A 17,875-nucleotide genomic window follows, 5' to 3' on the forward strand; every position below is an offset into this window, starting at 1 on the left:
GGTTAGCTACCTGCAAAGAAAGATCATGATTAGAGCTTGTTTCATATACTCCAACTCTCTTACCCCTTACATCTTTGTGTTGAGCATTAGATCCCAACATCTCATAAATGTTATATGACTCTTGAGCATTCTTTTTCTTCAAAGCTCCACCTGCTGCATTATCAACAATTGATTGACATGTTTGGGTTAGTCCATCATAGAAAATTTGCATTTGTAAGTGAAGAGGTAACCCATGGTGTGGACATTGCAACAAAAGGCCTTTAAAGCGCTCCCAACACTCATTGAAAGGTTCTCCATCATCTTGTTTGAAGTTGAAGATTTGTCCCCTTAATGTGGCTGTCTTTTGAGTGGAAAAGAACTTTTCCAAAAACTTCTTAGCCACGGCATCCCATGTGGTGAGTGAACCAGGTACTAGAGTCATTAACCAACCCTTGGCCCTATCTTTCAAGGTGTAAGGGAACACTCTCATCCTCAGATTTGCTTCACTTACTCCCTGTAAAGGTAACCCACTCACAACATTGTAAAATTCTTTAATATGAGCTAAAGGATCTTCATTAGGTAAGCCATAAAAAGAAGGAAACATATGGAAATGTGAAGATTTAAGATCATAGTTTCTAGCTTCTGTGGGCAGCAAGATGCATGAAGGTGAATTTGGTATGATTGGTTGAGCAAAATTCTCCAAAGCTCGAAGATCATCTTGGTTGCCCGCCATCTCTTCTTCTCTTTCCCAATTAAAGTGCTCAGATCCTTCACTTGTTGGACTAGACGGTTTCCCTTCCTCTTCTTCACGGACAATGGAGGAACTTGTTGACACAAAGCTTTCCAAAGTGTTGCCCTTTAACCGTTCAATTCTTTGGCCTAATTCAGCAAGTCTATTTGACATATACTACCTGAAACAAGATAAAACAAGTTTGAATAAAAATCAGAAATCTACTTAAAATGAAAAGAACAAGGTTTAATATCAAAACAAGCAATTATAAGGGATTGAAATCAGTCCCCGGCAACGGCGCCATTTTGGTTAATGTTTTCCTTCTTCGTGCTAGAATATGTTTAGTATAATGGCACAAGTAAGGGTGTCGAATCCACAGGGACTAATTGGACCTATACAACTACTTGTTTTGCAAGAACTCTATAAGAGAAATAAAACTAATCAACTTAGGCAGATTTGTTGTTGTAACTTGAAAGCACAAGAAAATGAAGTAGACACAAATAAATGAATCAACAATTAATAAAATGAGATAGCACAAATGGAGATGAAGCTAGGGATTCGATTTCACCATTGCTAAGCCAAGTCCATGCTTGTTAAGTCAGATTATACTCATCCATCTACCTATTTCTTGGGTTTGTTTCACTTAGATATGATCAACCATATGATGTGTGGATTTGATCAAATGTTCCTAATCATGAACCTAAGTGTGATGTGCAACTTTGGTCCCTAATCAAGAACATGATACGCACAAGAAACTTTCATAAAACCAAAGGAAACACTCGGCAGGTTGTTTGCAAAGCATTCCCTTCATTCATTCACATATCCACCAAGAGTATGCATGATGTGTGCTTTACTCTTGACTAAACAACCTGTGGTTAAATCAAATGGTGATCAAACATTAAAATCAACACACAAAGTCACAATTAAATCAGAGAATGAAACAAGAAATAGATGGATCAACTGAGCATTCTGAAATAACTACATGGCAATCTTGCAAGGCTACATCGAATCCCTAGAAAGAGATTAGTTACACTTCATGTTTATAGAATGTTTGATATAAAAATATACAACATGAATGAACATAGAATTAAGGAGAAAGAACCCTTGAAGCAAAACTGATGTCGAAATCCCTTAAGAGTTGCCTTCGGTGTGGTGCTCCAAGTGTGTTGTAACTGAAGGTGGAGCGGCTAAGGTTGAATGGTTTCTGCGAATGGGAGAGTGGATGGAATGAAGCCGAGAAGAAGTTGTGTAGAAATGGAAGGGGATTCACGGCAATGAGGGAAGATTGGATGTGTTTGTGGTATCTTGTGTATGAAAATGAGATGTGTCTAGGTAATGGGAATGCAAGGGTATTTATAGGAGGAGTGGAGGTGTATATGGCTGTTTGTTTAAGGTGTTTGTGTGGAGGAATGATGGAAAAACAGCTAGGACAACATGTGAAAGCTGGAATTGCATGTGAAGATGCTGGAATTTCAATGTGAAGTGCACGGCATGGGTGTTTTGGTGCTGTGTTGGTTGTTTTGTTTGTTGGTTAAAGCTTGTGTTTGCATGTGAATGTTGTTTGTGTGAAGTGTGTGTGAATGCATATGGATTAAAGAGTGAATGGTGGCTGAAATAATGATGGAAAACAGCTAGGAGAAGTATGGAATGCATGTGAAATGTAAAGGGAAAAGCTGGAAATGGCTAGGAAGGTCACGGCATAGACTTCTTTGGTGCAGAAATGGGTGTTGTTTGCATGTGAATTGAAGTTAGGGTGAATGATGATGAATGGATGTGGATTAAAGAATGAATGGTGGTGTAATGATGAAGTGTGATGGCTGAAAATGGCAAGGGAAATGCATGTGTTTGCACGGCAAAGAGGGAATGTTGGTGTTTTTGTGTTGGTTTGAATGGTTTAATTAATGGGAGTGCATGTTTGAATGATTAAAGTGCATGTGGGTGAATATGTGGCTGATTTATGAAAGGAATGCATATGTTGATGAAGTGGAATGACAACTAGGTTATGAGGGGAATGCATGTGATGCATGGCAAGGTTTTAGAATGGGCTTAAAATAGGGTTGTTTTTGATGGAATGGATGGTTCTTTGCATGGCTATAAGGGAGAGAATAAGAGAGAATGGGCTAGGCCCTTTGTTGTATGTCCTAAATTGCATAAATGGCCTTCAATTTCGTCCATCCTTTTGGCTCCATGGATAAGCTATCCAATCCATGCCCAAAAATGCTCCAAATAGCCTCAAAATGCACTTTCTTGCTCCCTAAGCCCTTAGAACCTGAAAACACACAAAAGTAGCATAAACAACTAAAATAACTAAAGAAACATAATGTAAATGTACGAGAACAAGCCATTTAAGTCGCATGAATATGCTCCTATCAGATCATTATGCTTATATAGGACTGCACAGTCACTGCACTACATGCAGACTAGTTTCATTTGCAACTGTTAAGACCATCTTATATGTATATATATATATATATAGACACACACACACACACACACACACACACACATATATATAGGGCACCGCATGGCACTGCACAACCACTGCACCTGCTTGCTATCTTGCATCCCGACTGCCTTGTCCTGCCATCCCATGCTGCTGCTGACTACAATTGCAACTGCATACACTGCTTCCTCGCAGCACTGCGTTCTCCGCGTTTACCACCTGTTGAACTCGGTGCTGGATAAAAAGAGTGGCTACGAGTGTAGGTTCAAACAACAAGGCCCAGTTGCTTTCCCCATCTTCAACCGCTGCAGCTTCATGCTTGTTTCTTCAAGTTCATCTTTGTTGTGACCCCCCTCTTTTTTTTTTTTATTTATTTATTTTATGCGTCGAATGAGTCTACCTTTTGCATGTGCTAAGCTCCGGCAATAGTTTTTTTTTTAATTTTTTTTTTCTTTGTTTTTGCTGGGCACCATGTGAATGTATATCCGAGCAAGTGAACCACATGTGGTTTTGGGGAAAAAGTATCCAATGCTTACTGCCAAGGCCTTAGTCAATCACGTGGCTCTTACGATTTTGACTAGTCATGTTTATATACATATAATATGTACACGTTTGTTTATTTTTTTTTTTTTTGGTACTCAGCATATTGGTGGGTTTCCTTGTTGTTTTGATAGAGGTTTTTTGCTCGTGGTTGCAGTTAGTGGTGGAGTGAGCAAGACGCGGGTGTACCTGTGCTCTTTGCTGCTTAGTGCTTATGCAAGAGATTGCAACAGGGTTTCGCTGTGTAGTGCCTTTTGATCAAAGTTTTCCCTCAGTGGTGCACTGCATTGTGGTGCTCTGCAAAAGACTGCAGCAAGGCTTCGCTGTGTAATGCCTTTTGGTCACAGTTTTTTCCTTGGTGGCGACATCGCCATGCGGTGCAAGAAACTGCTTGCGTAATCACTGCGAGGTTGCGTAGTGTGATTGCGTAGCATTTTGGTTTTCTTTGCCACTATAGTATGCCTTGAAGCACCATTCTACAGTTGTCCTCTTTGCCGTGCACATTGACCTTGCTGCTTGTTGTGGGCTTTTTACCGCTGCTGCTTAGAACTTGTTGCAATGCTTCCCTTTTTACTGTGTGATGTTGTGCAAAATACTGCAGCGGGGTTTCGTTGTGTAGTGCCTTTTGGTCACAGTTTTCTGTGCAAAAGACTGCAGCGAGGTTTCGTTGTGTAGTGCCTTTTAGTCAAAGTTTTCCCTTGGTGATGACGTTTCCATGTACATTAACCTTGCTACTTGCTGTGGGCTTTTTGATGTTGCTGCTTGGAGCTTGTTGATGTCATCCATGTTGTGGAACACGACGTGGTCTGTAAGGAAGTGGGAGGGGAGATGGAAGCATCACGACTTCAAGGTGTCATACATACAGCCTATTCCTTGAGATCTTATACAAACCAGTTTTAATACACCCCCTCAAGCTGGATCAAGGGGATTGATTGATCCAAGCTTGCACAACAAACGCTAAAACTGAGTGGAGTCTAGTGTTTTTGTGAATAAATCAGCAAGTTGATTGTGGCTGTGTGTGAACACGGTGTCTATCACCTTGGATTGAACTTGAGCAAGAATATAATGGTAGTCAACTTCAATATGTTTGGTCCTTTCATGGAACACTGAATTGGAGGCAATATGCATGGCAGCTTGGTTATCATAATACAAGGACATAGGTGCCATGCTTGTGAATCCGAGCTCAGAAAAAAAAGACCTTTCAACCATATCAGTTCACAGGTTGTTGCTACCGTGGCCCTATACTCAGCTTTTCCACTAGATCGAGCAATAACATTTTGTTTCTTGCTCTTCCAAGTGACAAGATTCCCTTCAACAGATGTGCAAAAACCTATTGTGGATTTTCGATCAAGGGCATTTCCAGCCCAGTTAGCATCTGTGTAGGCCAAAATGTGATTTGATCCACTGTTCTTCATAATTATCCCCCCACATACTGAGCCCTTGAGATATCGAAGTATTCTATTGACGATTTCCTAGTGAACTAAAGTAGAAGAGTGCATGAACTGACTAGCAAGGCTAACTGAATATGAGATATTAGGCCTAGTAATGGTGAGATAAATAAGTTTCCCAACCATTCGTTGATAAACACTGGGGTCCGAGAGAGGTTCACCTTTCTATGCCACTGAAGCTTGCTAGCTAAGGGTGTTCGAGCTGGTTTGTACTTCATCATGTTAGCTTCATCTAGAAGATCGAGAACATATTTTCTTTGATTCAAAAACCATCCCTTTGAAGAAGTAGCCACCTCAATTCCAAGAAAGTATTTCAAAGGGCCCAAGTCTTTAATGGCAAATATTTGGTGAAGTGACTTCTTAAGTGCCTTGATTTCACTCATATTGTCACCTGTAATAATTAGGTCATCAACATATATAAGCACAACTAATTTGCCAGCAATACCATTTCGAACAAACAAAAAAGAGTCAGCATGACTCCTTTTGAATCCTGTAGCTTCAAGGACTGAACTAAGCTTCGAATACCAAGCTTGAGGGGACTGTTTGAGACCATATATGGCTTTGTGAAGTCTGCAAACCTTGTTGGATTTCTTTTCTCTTGGATGACCCGGGGGCAACTTCATATACACTTCTTCTTCAAGATCTCCATGAAGAAATGCATTCTTCACATCCATTTGGAATAAAGGCCATGCATTATTGACTGCCACATACACCAATACTCACAGTGTTCATTTTGGCAACTGGAGCAAAGGTCTCCTTGTAGTCAATTCCATAGGTTTGTGTAAAGCCTTGAGCTACTAACTGTGCCTAGTGTCTCTCAATGCTTCCATTGGAGTTAAATTTGGTCTTATAATCCACCTATTTCCCACTGCCTTTTTACCATTTGGAAAATCCACCACACTCCATGTCTGGTTGTCATTCAGAGCTTGAAGCTCTTTAGTTATAGCATCTTGCCACTCAGGCATGTAGGTGGCTTCATGAAAATTCCTTAGTTTGAAAGTGTGGGACAATTTGTTAAGGAAAGAAGCATGAGAAGATGAGAATATGTGATAAGAAATGGCTGCATAGCTAGGATGCCCTGCAATGTAAGTAACGTACCCTTGTAACCTCACTGGTGGATGTCTATCTCATGTAGGATTTCTTCTTGGTGCACGTATAGCTTGCTAATTTGGTTGAGCTGCTGATGGTCCAGAGGAGCTTGGTACTGCATCACTTACACTCTGAGTGGGTTGAGAATTCTTAATGCTAATATGAGTAGGGGTGAGTTCAAGAACTTCTGCTGGAGTAGGCAATGGAAATAGGTCCATAAGATCTTCCCTATTGGGATTAGTCTCCAAACCTTTGTAGAATATTCCTCAAATCGTACATCTCTAGAGACTGCCAGCTTCCCAGTGTTAGGGTTGTACACTTTGTAACCCTTTTGAGAACTGGAGTATCCCATAAACACACATTTGACAGCTCGAGGGTCGAGTTTATCACGATAGAGAGCTTGAATGTGCACATAACAAGTACAACCAAAGGTCATAAGGTGAGACAAGTCTATAGACCTGCCCTTCATGACTTCAAAAGGAGATTTAGTATTCAACACCCGAGTTGGCAGTCTATTAATGATGTAAGTGGTAGTGAGTAGGGCTTGAGACCAAAATTTCTTGGGAACATTCATTTAGATCATAAGTTATCGAGCCTTCTCCAATAAGTCTCGATTCTTTCTCTCTGCCACACCATTTTGTTGTGGCGTACCAACACAGTTAGTTTGATGCAAAATGCCATGATTGCTCAAGTAATTACTCATGTTATTGGAAGTGTACTCGGTGCCATTATCTGATCTTAACATATATAACTTAGATGAAAAACTAATTGGTGATTAGATTGTGAAAGTCCTTAAAAGCATCAAACAAATCACTTTTAAGTTTTAAAAGATACAATCAAGTCACTTTAGAATAGTCATCAACAAATGTAACATAATATCTATACCCATCAAAGGATTCCACACAAGAAGGACCCCATATATCTAAGTGAACAAGTTCAAAAAGTCTACTAGTTCTAGAATTAAAGGAGACAAAAAGGAGACTAGTGGCTTTTGACATTTGACAAGTTTCACACTCAAGTGTGTTTTTACAAAAAATGGGAAACAACTTGGTCATCACAGGTTCTGAGGGATGGGCAAGGCGTTGGTGCTAGAGTTGGTGTTTCTAAACTTGACTTAAGTTGACACTGAGCCTTTTGACAAAATTGGACTCCTTTAAAAGATAGTAAAGTCCATTTAAGAAGAACCCTTCACCAATCTTCTTCTATGTAACTCAGTCCTGAAACACAACATTGTGAGGGGAAAATATGGCAAGGCAGTTTAAAGCTTTTGTGATTTTACCTATTGACAAGATCTGAAAAGGAAAAAAAGGTACATAGAGAGCAATGGAATCAGTATGCTCACTCAGCAATCTAATATTTCCTTTCCCTAGAATAGGTTCGCCCTTCCCATTTGCAACAGACACATAAATTGGATCAATAGTTTTTTGAAATTCATGGAGACTATAGGGTTTATTAGTTATATGATCAATGGAACTAGAGTCAATAATCCAAAAATCCTGTGTAACATTTGCATTAAGAGCAGTGGAAATGGCACTGATAATACCTAGAATATTACCTTTTGATGTGCTCTTTGAGTCAGCCAAGAATCTAGCAAATTTCCCTAGCATTAAAGTAGGGTTTTCAGTCGTCACTTCATCAGGCTCACTGCTTCCTTGCTTCTTTTGAAGAAAAGCTGCAAACTCATTGATCAAGGACATAGGATTTGTTGAAAAATTGGCCATCCCATCAGCTGGGGAACAAGCTGAGTGAAATGCTTTTGGAGTGACTCTTCCCTTCCTATCTTTGATCATCCTGCCTTCCCTATCAAACTTAGGCTTCAACTCTAGATAAAGAATCCAACAGTTTTCTCTCAAATGTCCTTTCATGTTGCAATAAGAACATTTCTAGTCTTCCTTCTTCCCAAGCACCCTATCACCCGTTGCTTTGTGATTTGTCGTGAAAACCCTAGCCTCAGAGTTGGATTTGGGCTCAACGTTCATCACTCTTCGTCGAGTTTCCTTTCTCTGGACAGCATGACACACACTAGTAAAGGAGGGCAGCTCTGGAGTCATTAACAAATGACTACGCATGTCTTCATACCCAGCTCCCAAGCTTGCCAAGAGTTGAAACACCTTGTCTTCATTAGCCCTCTTCAGTAGCACAGCGGAATCAGTCATGTGTGGACGGTACATATCAAGTTCATTCCACATGGATTTCATACTTCCAAGGTGTTGAACAAAGGAGAGGTCACCTTGCTTTAAACTAGCAACACTCTTCTTTAGTTGAAAGATGAGAACTGAGTTGTTTCGGCTGCCATACATGTCCTTAACAGACTCCCACAGGAGAAGGGAAGTCTCTAAGTAGCTGAAAAGCTCAGATAGTTTTGGCTCCATGGAGTTAAGTATCCAGGACATGACCAACTGATCAGTGGTGTGCCATGCATCATAGGTTGGTGAAATGGATTTTGGGGGCTTAGAGCTTTCGTTGATAAACCCTAGCTTCGACCTTCCTCCTAGAGCAAGTGACACAGCTCTTGACCACGAAAGGTAGTTGAACTCATTTAGTAGCACTGAGCAGAGTCATTGTTTTGGGTTGTTCTCACCCCCTTGAGTTAAGTTGGGGGATGAGGATGAGGCACTATCAGCACTAGATGCATTTTCTTCTGCTATCTCTATCGATGTTGAGCAAACAAAGAAGTAAAAAAAAAAAAAAAAAAAAAAGGACAAAGTCAGGACCCTATGGTTCCTGCACTGATACCATGTTGAGTTTTGGTTTTAAATATTTGTTGTATATTTCATTGTAAGGATTACAAGGAAAATTAGGCAACTCTTATAGAGAGCCAAAAAGAAAGCTAGAAGAAAAAGTAGGCTAACAATTCCAACACAATCCCTAAAATCTACCTTAACAAGAGGAAAAGCCAAAACCTAATTACAAGGAAAGAAGTTTCTACAAGCAACTAAGAAAGGTTGACAAAAAGAGTTAAGGTGAATGACAAGGTATGGGAAGTCATGAAAGTAGGGTTAAGACCATCACTTTAGCCTATAACTTAGCTAAAGTGAGGATGACAACCCATACATACAACCCATCCCTTGAGATCATGTACAAACCGGTTTCAATAGTAGTAGCCAAGTTCAAATGCAAATGTTTAGTTTCCTTAACCATTCAGCTTACGAGCCGAAGCTCAAGGAAATTAGGGGGCTATGTTTGGACCCAAAATTACATCATCAGCCCATGCAATCAAGGCCGTTGGGTGGGCATAGCTCCCAACCATCGGATGAAAAGTGAATTACATAAATTTTAAATAAATTTCACGATAATTATTCTGATATCAAGATGTTATCCATTAGAGTGATTATCTTGGAGTTTATGTTAAAATATTTTGACATCAACAAATAGACTTTTTCTCCAACATGATTATAGTTATATTTCATCTTATCATGTGGTCTACTGTAGATAGAAGTCTAATTTCATTAATGATAGACTCGATGGGGTTCAACTTGAGGAGGCATTTGTAATATTTTCACTTGGCCGGTCAAATGGGGATATGCCACATGAGTTATATCATGCATGGGATGAGCAGGAGATAAGGATGGCATACCATGAATTATTGGAATTGTTTCCCAGAGTCATTATCATGCATGCACGTGGTTAAGTATTTGAAATTTTGAGCCTGGCTAGCACCGATTCAGGTTGTGATAATTATTAGCAAGGGGATTGCCTTATCAAGAGTTAAAATGTGGCAGTGGTATTGCGTATTAGCACTGGGAGGAGGTGGTAGAGTTGCAATTGGAGTCCACGAAATTATCAACCGCGTACTCGTCCCTATAAATATAGGACATCGTGCAACATTTCAAGGCCTCTCCAATTGAACACATAAAATGCCCTTCGCAAACTCTCGCTCTACACGAAACCTCTTAACAACCTTGAGATTTTTTTATTTTCTTTTTCCGCCGACATATCTTTAGTTTGGATAAATAGCACTGGAGTCGTAGAATCAGCCGATCAAGGAGCACCTTCAGTTTGGATAAACAACACTACTTCTTGGTCGACTGATTACCTATCCAAGTCTCGGTCGACATGAATTTTCAAGTCCTTGTTGGTAGAGGTCATCTCATTAGCCTTTTCGGCGAAGTGAGGTGTTACAAGTTACTACATTCGGCACATTGAAAGCCGAATTTGATATTGAACTTTGCAGAACTAGCAGCAAGATCAAGAAGTCAGCAGCGCGCCCAATGTGACATCAACACATTTTACTCCTCGGACGAGCTCAGCCAACGAGTTGGCATGCCCTGCACACAAGCAAAAGACGTAGTTAGCTTATTGATTACTCGGCCTGCGCACCACGTAGGCTTGGTAGTTTTTAGGGTTAACACATACATAACAAAAGTTATTTTCTAGGGTTCCAAATTTCAAATTTTGTTTTTGGAATCAAATTTGCTGTCAACTTTTGCAGAAGTAACCACTTTGAACTCACTCCAATCAAGGAACCACCAAATTTTTCTCGTGTAAGCAACTGCTAACCCTCAAACCAAAGATGGTTGAATGTTGAACTACACTGAGCCCAAAGACAAGAACCATACCAATGGAAACGAAGTTTTCGAACGCTACCAAAGTTTTGAATGAGCATGATCTTAGAGTGAGAAGGAGATTTTTGGGAGGAGAAGAAAATTTTTTGGTTTCAACTGTTGCTTCTGGGTTTGAACTGTTGTAGTCATGGGAGAGAGGGGGAGAGTCTAATTCCCTATTTTTTGAATTTTCACGGGTACCGTTTTCATTAACTTATTTGTCTTTCTCAATCTGGTCTCACACCAAGTCTTTTCTGATAGATTCATTTTTAGCCGTTCAAATTTAATCATACTGTCCACACGCACCGTTCGCAAAGCTCTGTCCGTACCTTAGAAATGGAGAAACTAGGTATCACGTTGCCATAAATAGGCCAATACTAATTTAGGCCCAAAAAGGTTTTGTAAACACTGCGTTCTTTTCTTCGTTCTTTTTTTAGTTTACACAAGCAATATTTGAGAGGGGAGAATTGAACTGGAACTCGGATAAAAGGAGGAACTTTTCTAATCAACTTAGTTACAAATTCATTGCACGTTTTTCATTGTAGACCATTTGTCTCTTTTTCCAACAAAAAAATTAAACTCTGGTAAGGATTTTTATCTCTATAATGATGTGAAAAATGATTGACCCCAATTGCATGGAAATAGAATTAAACACCAATTAACAATGGGTGCTTAATTTCTAAAAAAAGGGAACAAATTCTTGTTTATTAGTTATAACTTACTTTTACATTCCAGCAAATGGTTATGCTTTCCTCCCTCCTAAGACAAACATCAAAGCAAACAACTCAAGCAATTGTAAGAACACATGGAAGGTTGTAACCGAAAGTCAAAACTGATACGACTACCATCCATCTCTCCCGTATATATCATTGTCTTTCATGGAGTTTCTCAGCAAGCTTCTGACTACCACCTCCTTCTCTGAAGGAGGACCAACAAGTTTCTTGCTCGAATCAAAATAAAGAAGCATCGTATACACAATGGCGGTACCTCTCAGTCGAGCCCTCTTGATTGCTCATGTTTCAGTTGTGATTGCAGCCACGCTAGTCCATGCCAAAGGCCATGGACATCATGCACATGGTGGGCATCATCATCGTCATCAGAATCAATCATTGCAGGTTGGCCCCGTGACATATGATGGAAGGTCACTGATTATCAATGGGAAACGCGAGCTTCTGTTTTCGGGTTCAATCCACTACCCGCGAAGCACTGCAGAAATGTGGCCTGATATTCTCGAGCAGGCCAAACGCGGAGGCTTGAATGTGATTCAGACTTATGTGTTTTGGAACATTTATGAGCCTATGCAAGGGCAGTTCAACTTTGAAGGAAACTATGATGTGGTGAAGTTCATCAAGCTTGTGCAGGAACACGGAATGTATGCTACCATTAGGCTTGGGCCGTTCATCCAATCTGAATGGAATCACGGAGGACTTCCTTATTGGCTAAGGGAGGTCCCCGGAATCATATTCCGCTCTGATAACACAGCATACAAGTACCACATGAAGAATTATGTGGATATGATTGTGAACAGGTTGAGAGAGGCGAAGCTCTTCTCTCCACAAGGAGGCCCGATCATTTTGGCGCAGATTGAAAATGAGTACAACATGGTCCAGCTTGCATATAGAGAATTGGGAAACAGTTACGTGAGGTGGGCAGCAGAGATCGCGGTGAATCAAAACATTGGAGTGCCATGGATCATGTGCAAGCAGAAGGACGCTCCTGATCCAGTGATTAATACTTGCAACGGAAGGCATTGCGGAGATACTTTCACAGGCCCTAATAAACCCAACAAGCCATCTTTATGGACTGAGAATTGGACTGCTCAATACAGAGTATTTGGCGACCCTCTTTCTCAAAGAGCAGCAGAGGACATTGCATTTTCCGTTGCACACTATTTCTAACCAACTACGATATGTACCATGGTGGCACAAATTTTGGAAGAACAAGTTCTATTTTCACAACCACCCGTTACTATGACGAAGCTCCTCTCGATGAATATGGTTTGCCAAGGGATCCCAAGTGGAGTCACCTCAAGGACTTGCACAAGGCTTTGAAGCTTTCCAGGAAGGCTTTGCTCTGGGGAGTTTCGGGAGTCCAAAAGATTAGGGTAGACACTGAGGTTCATTTCTATGAGATGCCGGCGACAAACACCTGTCCTGCTTTCGTGACAAACAACAATTTCAAAACTGAAGCAACTGTCAATTGGAGGGGTATGGATTATTACATGCCACCACGTTCCATTAGCATCCTCCCAGATTGCAAGACTGTGGTTTTCAACACTCAGAGAATTGTTGCACAACATAATTCAAGGAACTTTGTTCGATCAAATGTTGCAAACAATCTCAAATGGACCAAGTATGTAGAACCAATTCTTAGCGCCCTTCAGGTTCCAGTCAATAACCCGACTCCGCTGGAGCTGTACAGCTTGTTAAAAGATACCACAGACTACGCGTGGTACACCACTAAGCTTGCACTTAGTCCACAAGACTTGCCCATGAAGGAAAGCATTCGACCAGTTCTCCGAATCGCAAGTCTTGGTCATGCAATGCATGCATTTGTCAACGGTGAATATATTGGTTTTGCGCACGGGAGCCACGAGGAGAAGAGCTTTGTTTTCGAGAAACTAGTTCCCTTGAAGGTTGGGGTCAACCAGATTTCTCTGCTTGCGATGACAATAGGACTCCCGGATAGCGGAGCCTACATGGAGCACAGGTATGCAGGGCCTAATCTCGTAACAGTCCTAGGGTTGAACACCGGAACACTGGACCTCACGCGAAACGGATGGGGGCATCAGGTGGGTCTGAATGGAGAAAAGCTTCAAGTGTTCACTGAAGAGGGATCGAAACAAGTTCAATGGCATAAAACAAAGGGAGTAGCAGAGGGTCTCACATGGTACAATACTTATTTTGATGCTCCAGAAGGCAATGACCCTGTTACTATTAGAATGGTTGGAATGGGAAAAGGAATGATTTGGGTGAATGGTAAAAGCATCGGGCGTCACTGGACGTCCTTCCTGTCTCCTCTCGGAGAACCAACTCAAGCTGAGTACCACATCCCAAGGTCCTTCATTAATCCTAATCAAAATCTCCTTGTTGTGTTGGAGGAGCAGCCAGCCAAGCCCAAACCCATTGAGATCCTTACCGTCAACTGAGATACTATCTGTAGCGTCATTACTGAATACCATCCACCGAATGTGAATTCATGGGCAAGGAAGGACAGCATTTTCCAACCTGTATTGGATGTTATCAAAACATCCACAGACATCAAGTGTCCAAAGCACAAGAAGGTTGTTGCTGTTGAGTTTGCAAGCTTCAGCGATCCAGCTGGCGTCTGTGGCAGCTTTGTCTTGGGAAAATGCAACTCCCCTGTATCCAAGGAGATTGTTGAACAACATTGCATGGGAAAAACTAGCTGCTCTGTCCCGATTGATCACAAACTTTTCTCCAGCAAAAATGATGGTTGTCCTGACATCAAGAAGACACTTGCTATCCAAGTCAAGTGTGCTATACAACTATCTAAGGTGTTATAAGAGCGAATTTATGTTTTCTGCCGTTGTGATTTCAATTGAAAATACTACTGCAAGCTCAAGCTTTATATTTCTTAGTAGTTTTGAGATTTTCATTACCTCCTCTTTTTAGGTCCGTAGGCCAAAATACGTAGAAAATAGAAACCGCTTAGTTATCTAATTACGATTAAACTAAAGAGCCTTTCGGGATTGAATTAGCAGATTCATCTAATTAAGTAAAATATAGACATAACGCACATCAGAAACATATAATACACAAAAAAAAATATAATGAGAGAGAGTGGGTGTGTGCGAGTGGCAAGTTTTCTCAGTCACACCCCTAATCACAAACTCGTGGACGATTTCAGTGTTCTTGTGCTTTAGTTACAAATTGCATAGTCCAAAATGGCAAAAACAAAGATTTGTCTTGGGGGGCTCTGGGAAATTTAAATGAATTCAGAAGAAGCTAGCAGAGTCCATTAAACAGGGGCACGATCCAAAGTGCCGGTGAAACATTTGGAGAGTAATGCTGTGTATTGGTTTCATCCTCTAAATTGAAAACACCTATATTACTTGGCCTGATATAACTGTCAGATAATCTCCGTTGTCCAGATTTTGTCCCACCATCCATGTAATATATGGAATTGGGAAGGCACGAAGGAAAGTTCAAAGCCAAAACAGAAATAGAATAATTGTTACCCAGGAACAAAACCTCATCTCCAATAGTTTTTAGCTTAACATGTTGTACAACGGACCCATCCCTCTCGTAGAACACCAACTTGTAAACCACGAATACCTCAGTCCAACACTCCTCGCCGTAGGAACCTGCATTAACATTTTTTTAAAATCTCCCAACATGTAGTAGCTCTCCCTTGGTTGATTCCACGAGATACGCTTTCTCAGCATAAACCGGGAAGGGATTAAGCATCTTTGCTTCTATCGACTTGCTATTGACATCAAAGGACAGAATGTTTCCCCATTTGCCAGCTGCATAGACTTGGCCCTTGTGAAGTATAGCATCAGTAAGCAAGCATACCCTCAACCGCTTGCTGTAAATCCAATATTTCTGCCCACCCCTAGTGAAAGCCAACTCGGAAACATGTCTGTAAATTGCTACAACCACACAACTGCCCCGATGCAAAGTGGGATCCTCAGACAAGATAACCTTAGGGAGGCAAACCTCGCAGTACTTACGCAGGACATTGAAATCCAATCGAGGGAGGCGAATGGGGGCGGCTGCTTTTGTCATTAGCTCAAATCTCAGACATCAGGAGTCAAAGACGTGTTTATTGAGAAGAAAGTCCGACGCCATTGTCATTAGCTCCAAGCCTCGAAGGTCGAATCTTAACCAAACTATCGACAATGAGGGAGTGAGATTCGGTGAAATGTTAGATTCCTGTGGAAAATGGATGGCGATGAAGATCAAAGATTTTGAGTTTCTTCCTTGTTGTTTGGCCGTTGCCCGTTGGGTGGGTTTCAAAGTCCAAGTTTATTGATTTGCTCCTTCTTCCGATGTTTCCAGCCCCAAGGAAAACAAAATATATATATATATATATATATATATATATATATATATATATATCTAATTATTTAACGCCAAGCAAAAAATTAAAATAAATGCATAATATATGAGGAATTGCTATTTATATTAAGATTTTTCATTCATGAACAATGCTTCTTCTACTCGAGGATGATTAAAATTTCCTCCTCAATCAAACCATTCGTGAATGGTGGCCAATTCACAAAACTTTGCATTTCTAATTGAAACCATTTCAATTGTACATTATTTTTTTAAAGATCATATCATATTTATTGAATTCTTTTTCAAAATTAATTTTTAATACGAATATTTTTTATCATAAGCATTATTCTTTATTTATACTAAAATACCACCAAAACCAACCAAATCAAATTAATTAGTGCAATTTAGAGCTGATGTTTATAACGTAACACTAAAACTATATGAACGGTTCAAAAAGGCACTAGTTCTCACTTATAGATCCGGTCGATATGTAATTTTATTCAATCAAAACATCTGTTAATTTTATTCAATCATAACCACTGTGTGTGTGTTATGTTTAATAATTGACACTATTTTTGTCCTTAATTCATATATTTTAGGATTTATGAAACATTTGAGACGGGAAAAAACACAAAGCCCAAAGTAGGGCAAATTTGTGATTTTCTTTAGGAGAAATTAAGTTCTCATCCCTAATCTCTATTAATTAATGAAATTTTCTTTATTAACTAAAAGAGAGTGAAAATATAACTTAGTCTTCTATAACACAAAAAAATTGATGGGCAATAATGTAATTTCATAGGTCTAAATTTTACTTTTTTTTTTAATAAAACCTCATCTACTGGTGATGTTAAAATATCTCTAATATTTAAAATTAAAAATAATAATAATAAATAAATAAAAACCAAAAACCAAAAACAAAAACCTTCCACTCCCCCATGTGCTCTCTCTCTCTCTCGCTCTCCCCTTCTCATTTTCTAAAAAAATGTGTTCATACACACAAAATGTATAGGCAAATGCTAGTTGTTATATAGTATTGATTTCAACCTTATTGGTTTTAAGTTTTTAAACAAAGTCCTTTGACTTTGTCCACATGTAATTTTTTAATTGATTTTTCTTTTCAAAATTGTATTATTCATTTTCACATATCATTTTGTTGGATTGTGTGTAACATCCCGTCCCGAAACTAACGAAACGTACGTTTGAATTTACGATTTTACCCCCCTAGTTCGTTACTTTACGTGTAGTTTTGTGTTGTGTGGTGTTGTAGGACCACACACACACTCATACACTCTCTTTCCCTCCCGGGATTCCCTCACCCTTTGTCTATTCTCTCTCTCTCTCTCTCTCTCTCTCTCTCTCTCTCTCTCTCTCTCTCTCCCCCCGAGTTCTTCTTCTTCTTCCTTCAACTCACGGACCAACATCAAACCCATCCAAAACTTCACCCATCGAGGAAACTAAGGACACCATCGAACTCGTGAAGCTCGTACGAGTGCAACCATACCAATTTCAGGTAAGAATTCTAACGTTTTCACGTCGTTTCGACGAGGTCCGTTTTAGTTACTATTCATGCAAACCTTAAACTAGTGTGTTTTTGGAATTTCTAAGCTTGTAGATGTCTTAGTGAGGTCCCAAGGAGCCTCGGAGTGTTTCGTTGGACGAGTTTGGACGTCGGGGAAAGCTTGGTTCAAAGTTGGCCGAGTTTTGAGCTTGAAGACAGGTATGATCGTGTGATTTTTAGGCCTTAAAACTAGCCTATCGTGATTCTACTAGTCCTAAGCTTCATTTTGGTTCAAAAATCATGAAAATTGGTTGAAAAATGAAGGAGAAAACTAAGTTTGAAATTTTCCCAGTTTTCCGGCGCCGTCGCCGGCGCCGGAGTCTCACCGGAGAAGAAAGGAGAATATTCCGTTAAGTTTAACAGAATATTCCTAACGGCAGTGACGGCGTCAGTTAAGTTTAACGGAATATTCCGTCAGTTTAACGGAATATTCCTGACGGCGTCAGTTGACGCCGTCAGTGTGCATGGCACGTGGCCGCCCGTGGGGGGCGCGTAGGTCCGTGCCTATTCAGGCGCGTGG

General features: G+C 40.2%; 1 protein-coding gene and 2 pseudogenes across 1 annotated transcript; 2 read left to right on the plus strand and 1 right to left on the minus strand.

The window, feature by feature from the left end:
* The first annotated feature begins 227 nt into the window (after positions 1-227).
* On the plus strand, positions 228-338 carry LOC125472169 (annotated as a pseudogene).
* Positions 339-11,750: 11,412 nt separating this feature from the next.
* Positions 11,751-14,299, plus strand: LOC103963481 (annotated as a pseudogene).
* Positions 14,300-14,741: 442 nt separating this feature from the next.
* On the minus strand, positions 14,742-15,524 carry LOC103955289. Its single transcript, XM_009367166.2, has 2 exons — positions 15,260-15,524; positions 14,742-15,100 (listed from the first exon to the last, which is right to left on the minus strand). The coding sequence occupies exons 1-2, from the start codon at positions 15,522-15,524 to the stop codon at positions 14,742-14,744; spliced, it is 624 nt and encodes a 207-aa protein (XP_009365441.2).
* Between the last annotated feature and the right edge of the window lie 2,351 nt (positions 15,525-17,875).

Source organism: the organism of the source record quoted next, unplaced genomic scaffold (genome assembly GCF_019419815.1).
Source record: "Pyrus x bretschneideri cultivar Hongxiangsu unplaced genomic scaffold, Pyrus_bretschneideri_v1 Contig65, whole genome shotgun sequence".
In the NCBI taxonomy this organism is placed as follows: domain Eukaryota; kingdom Viridiplantae; phylum Streptophyta; class Magnoliopsida; order Rosales; family Rosaceae; genus Pyrus; species Pyrus x bretschneideri.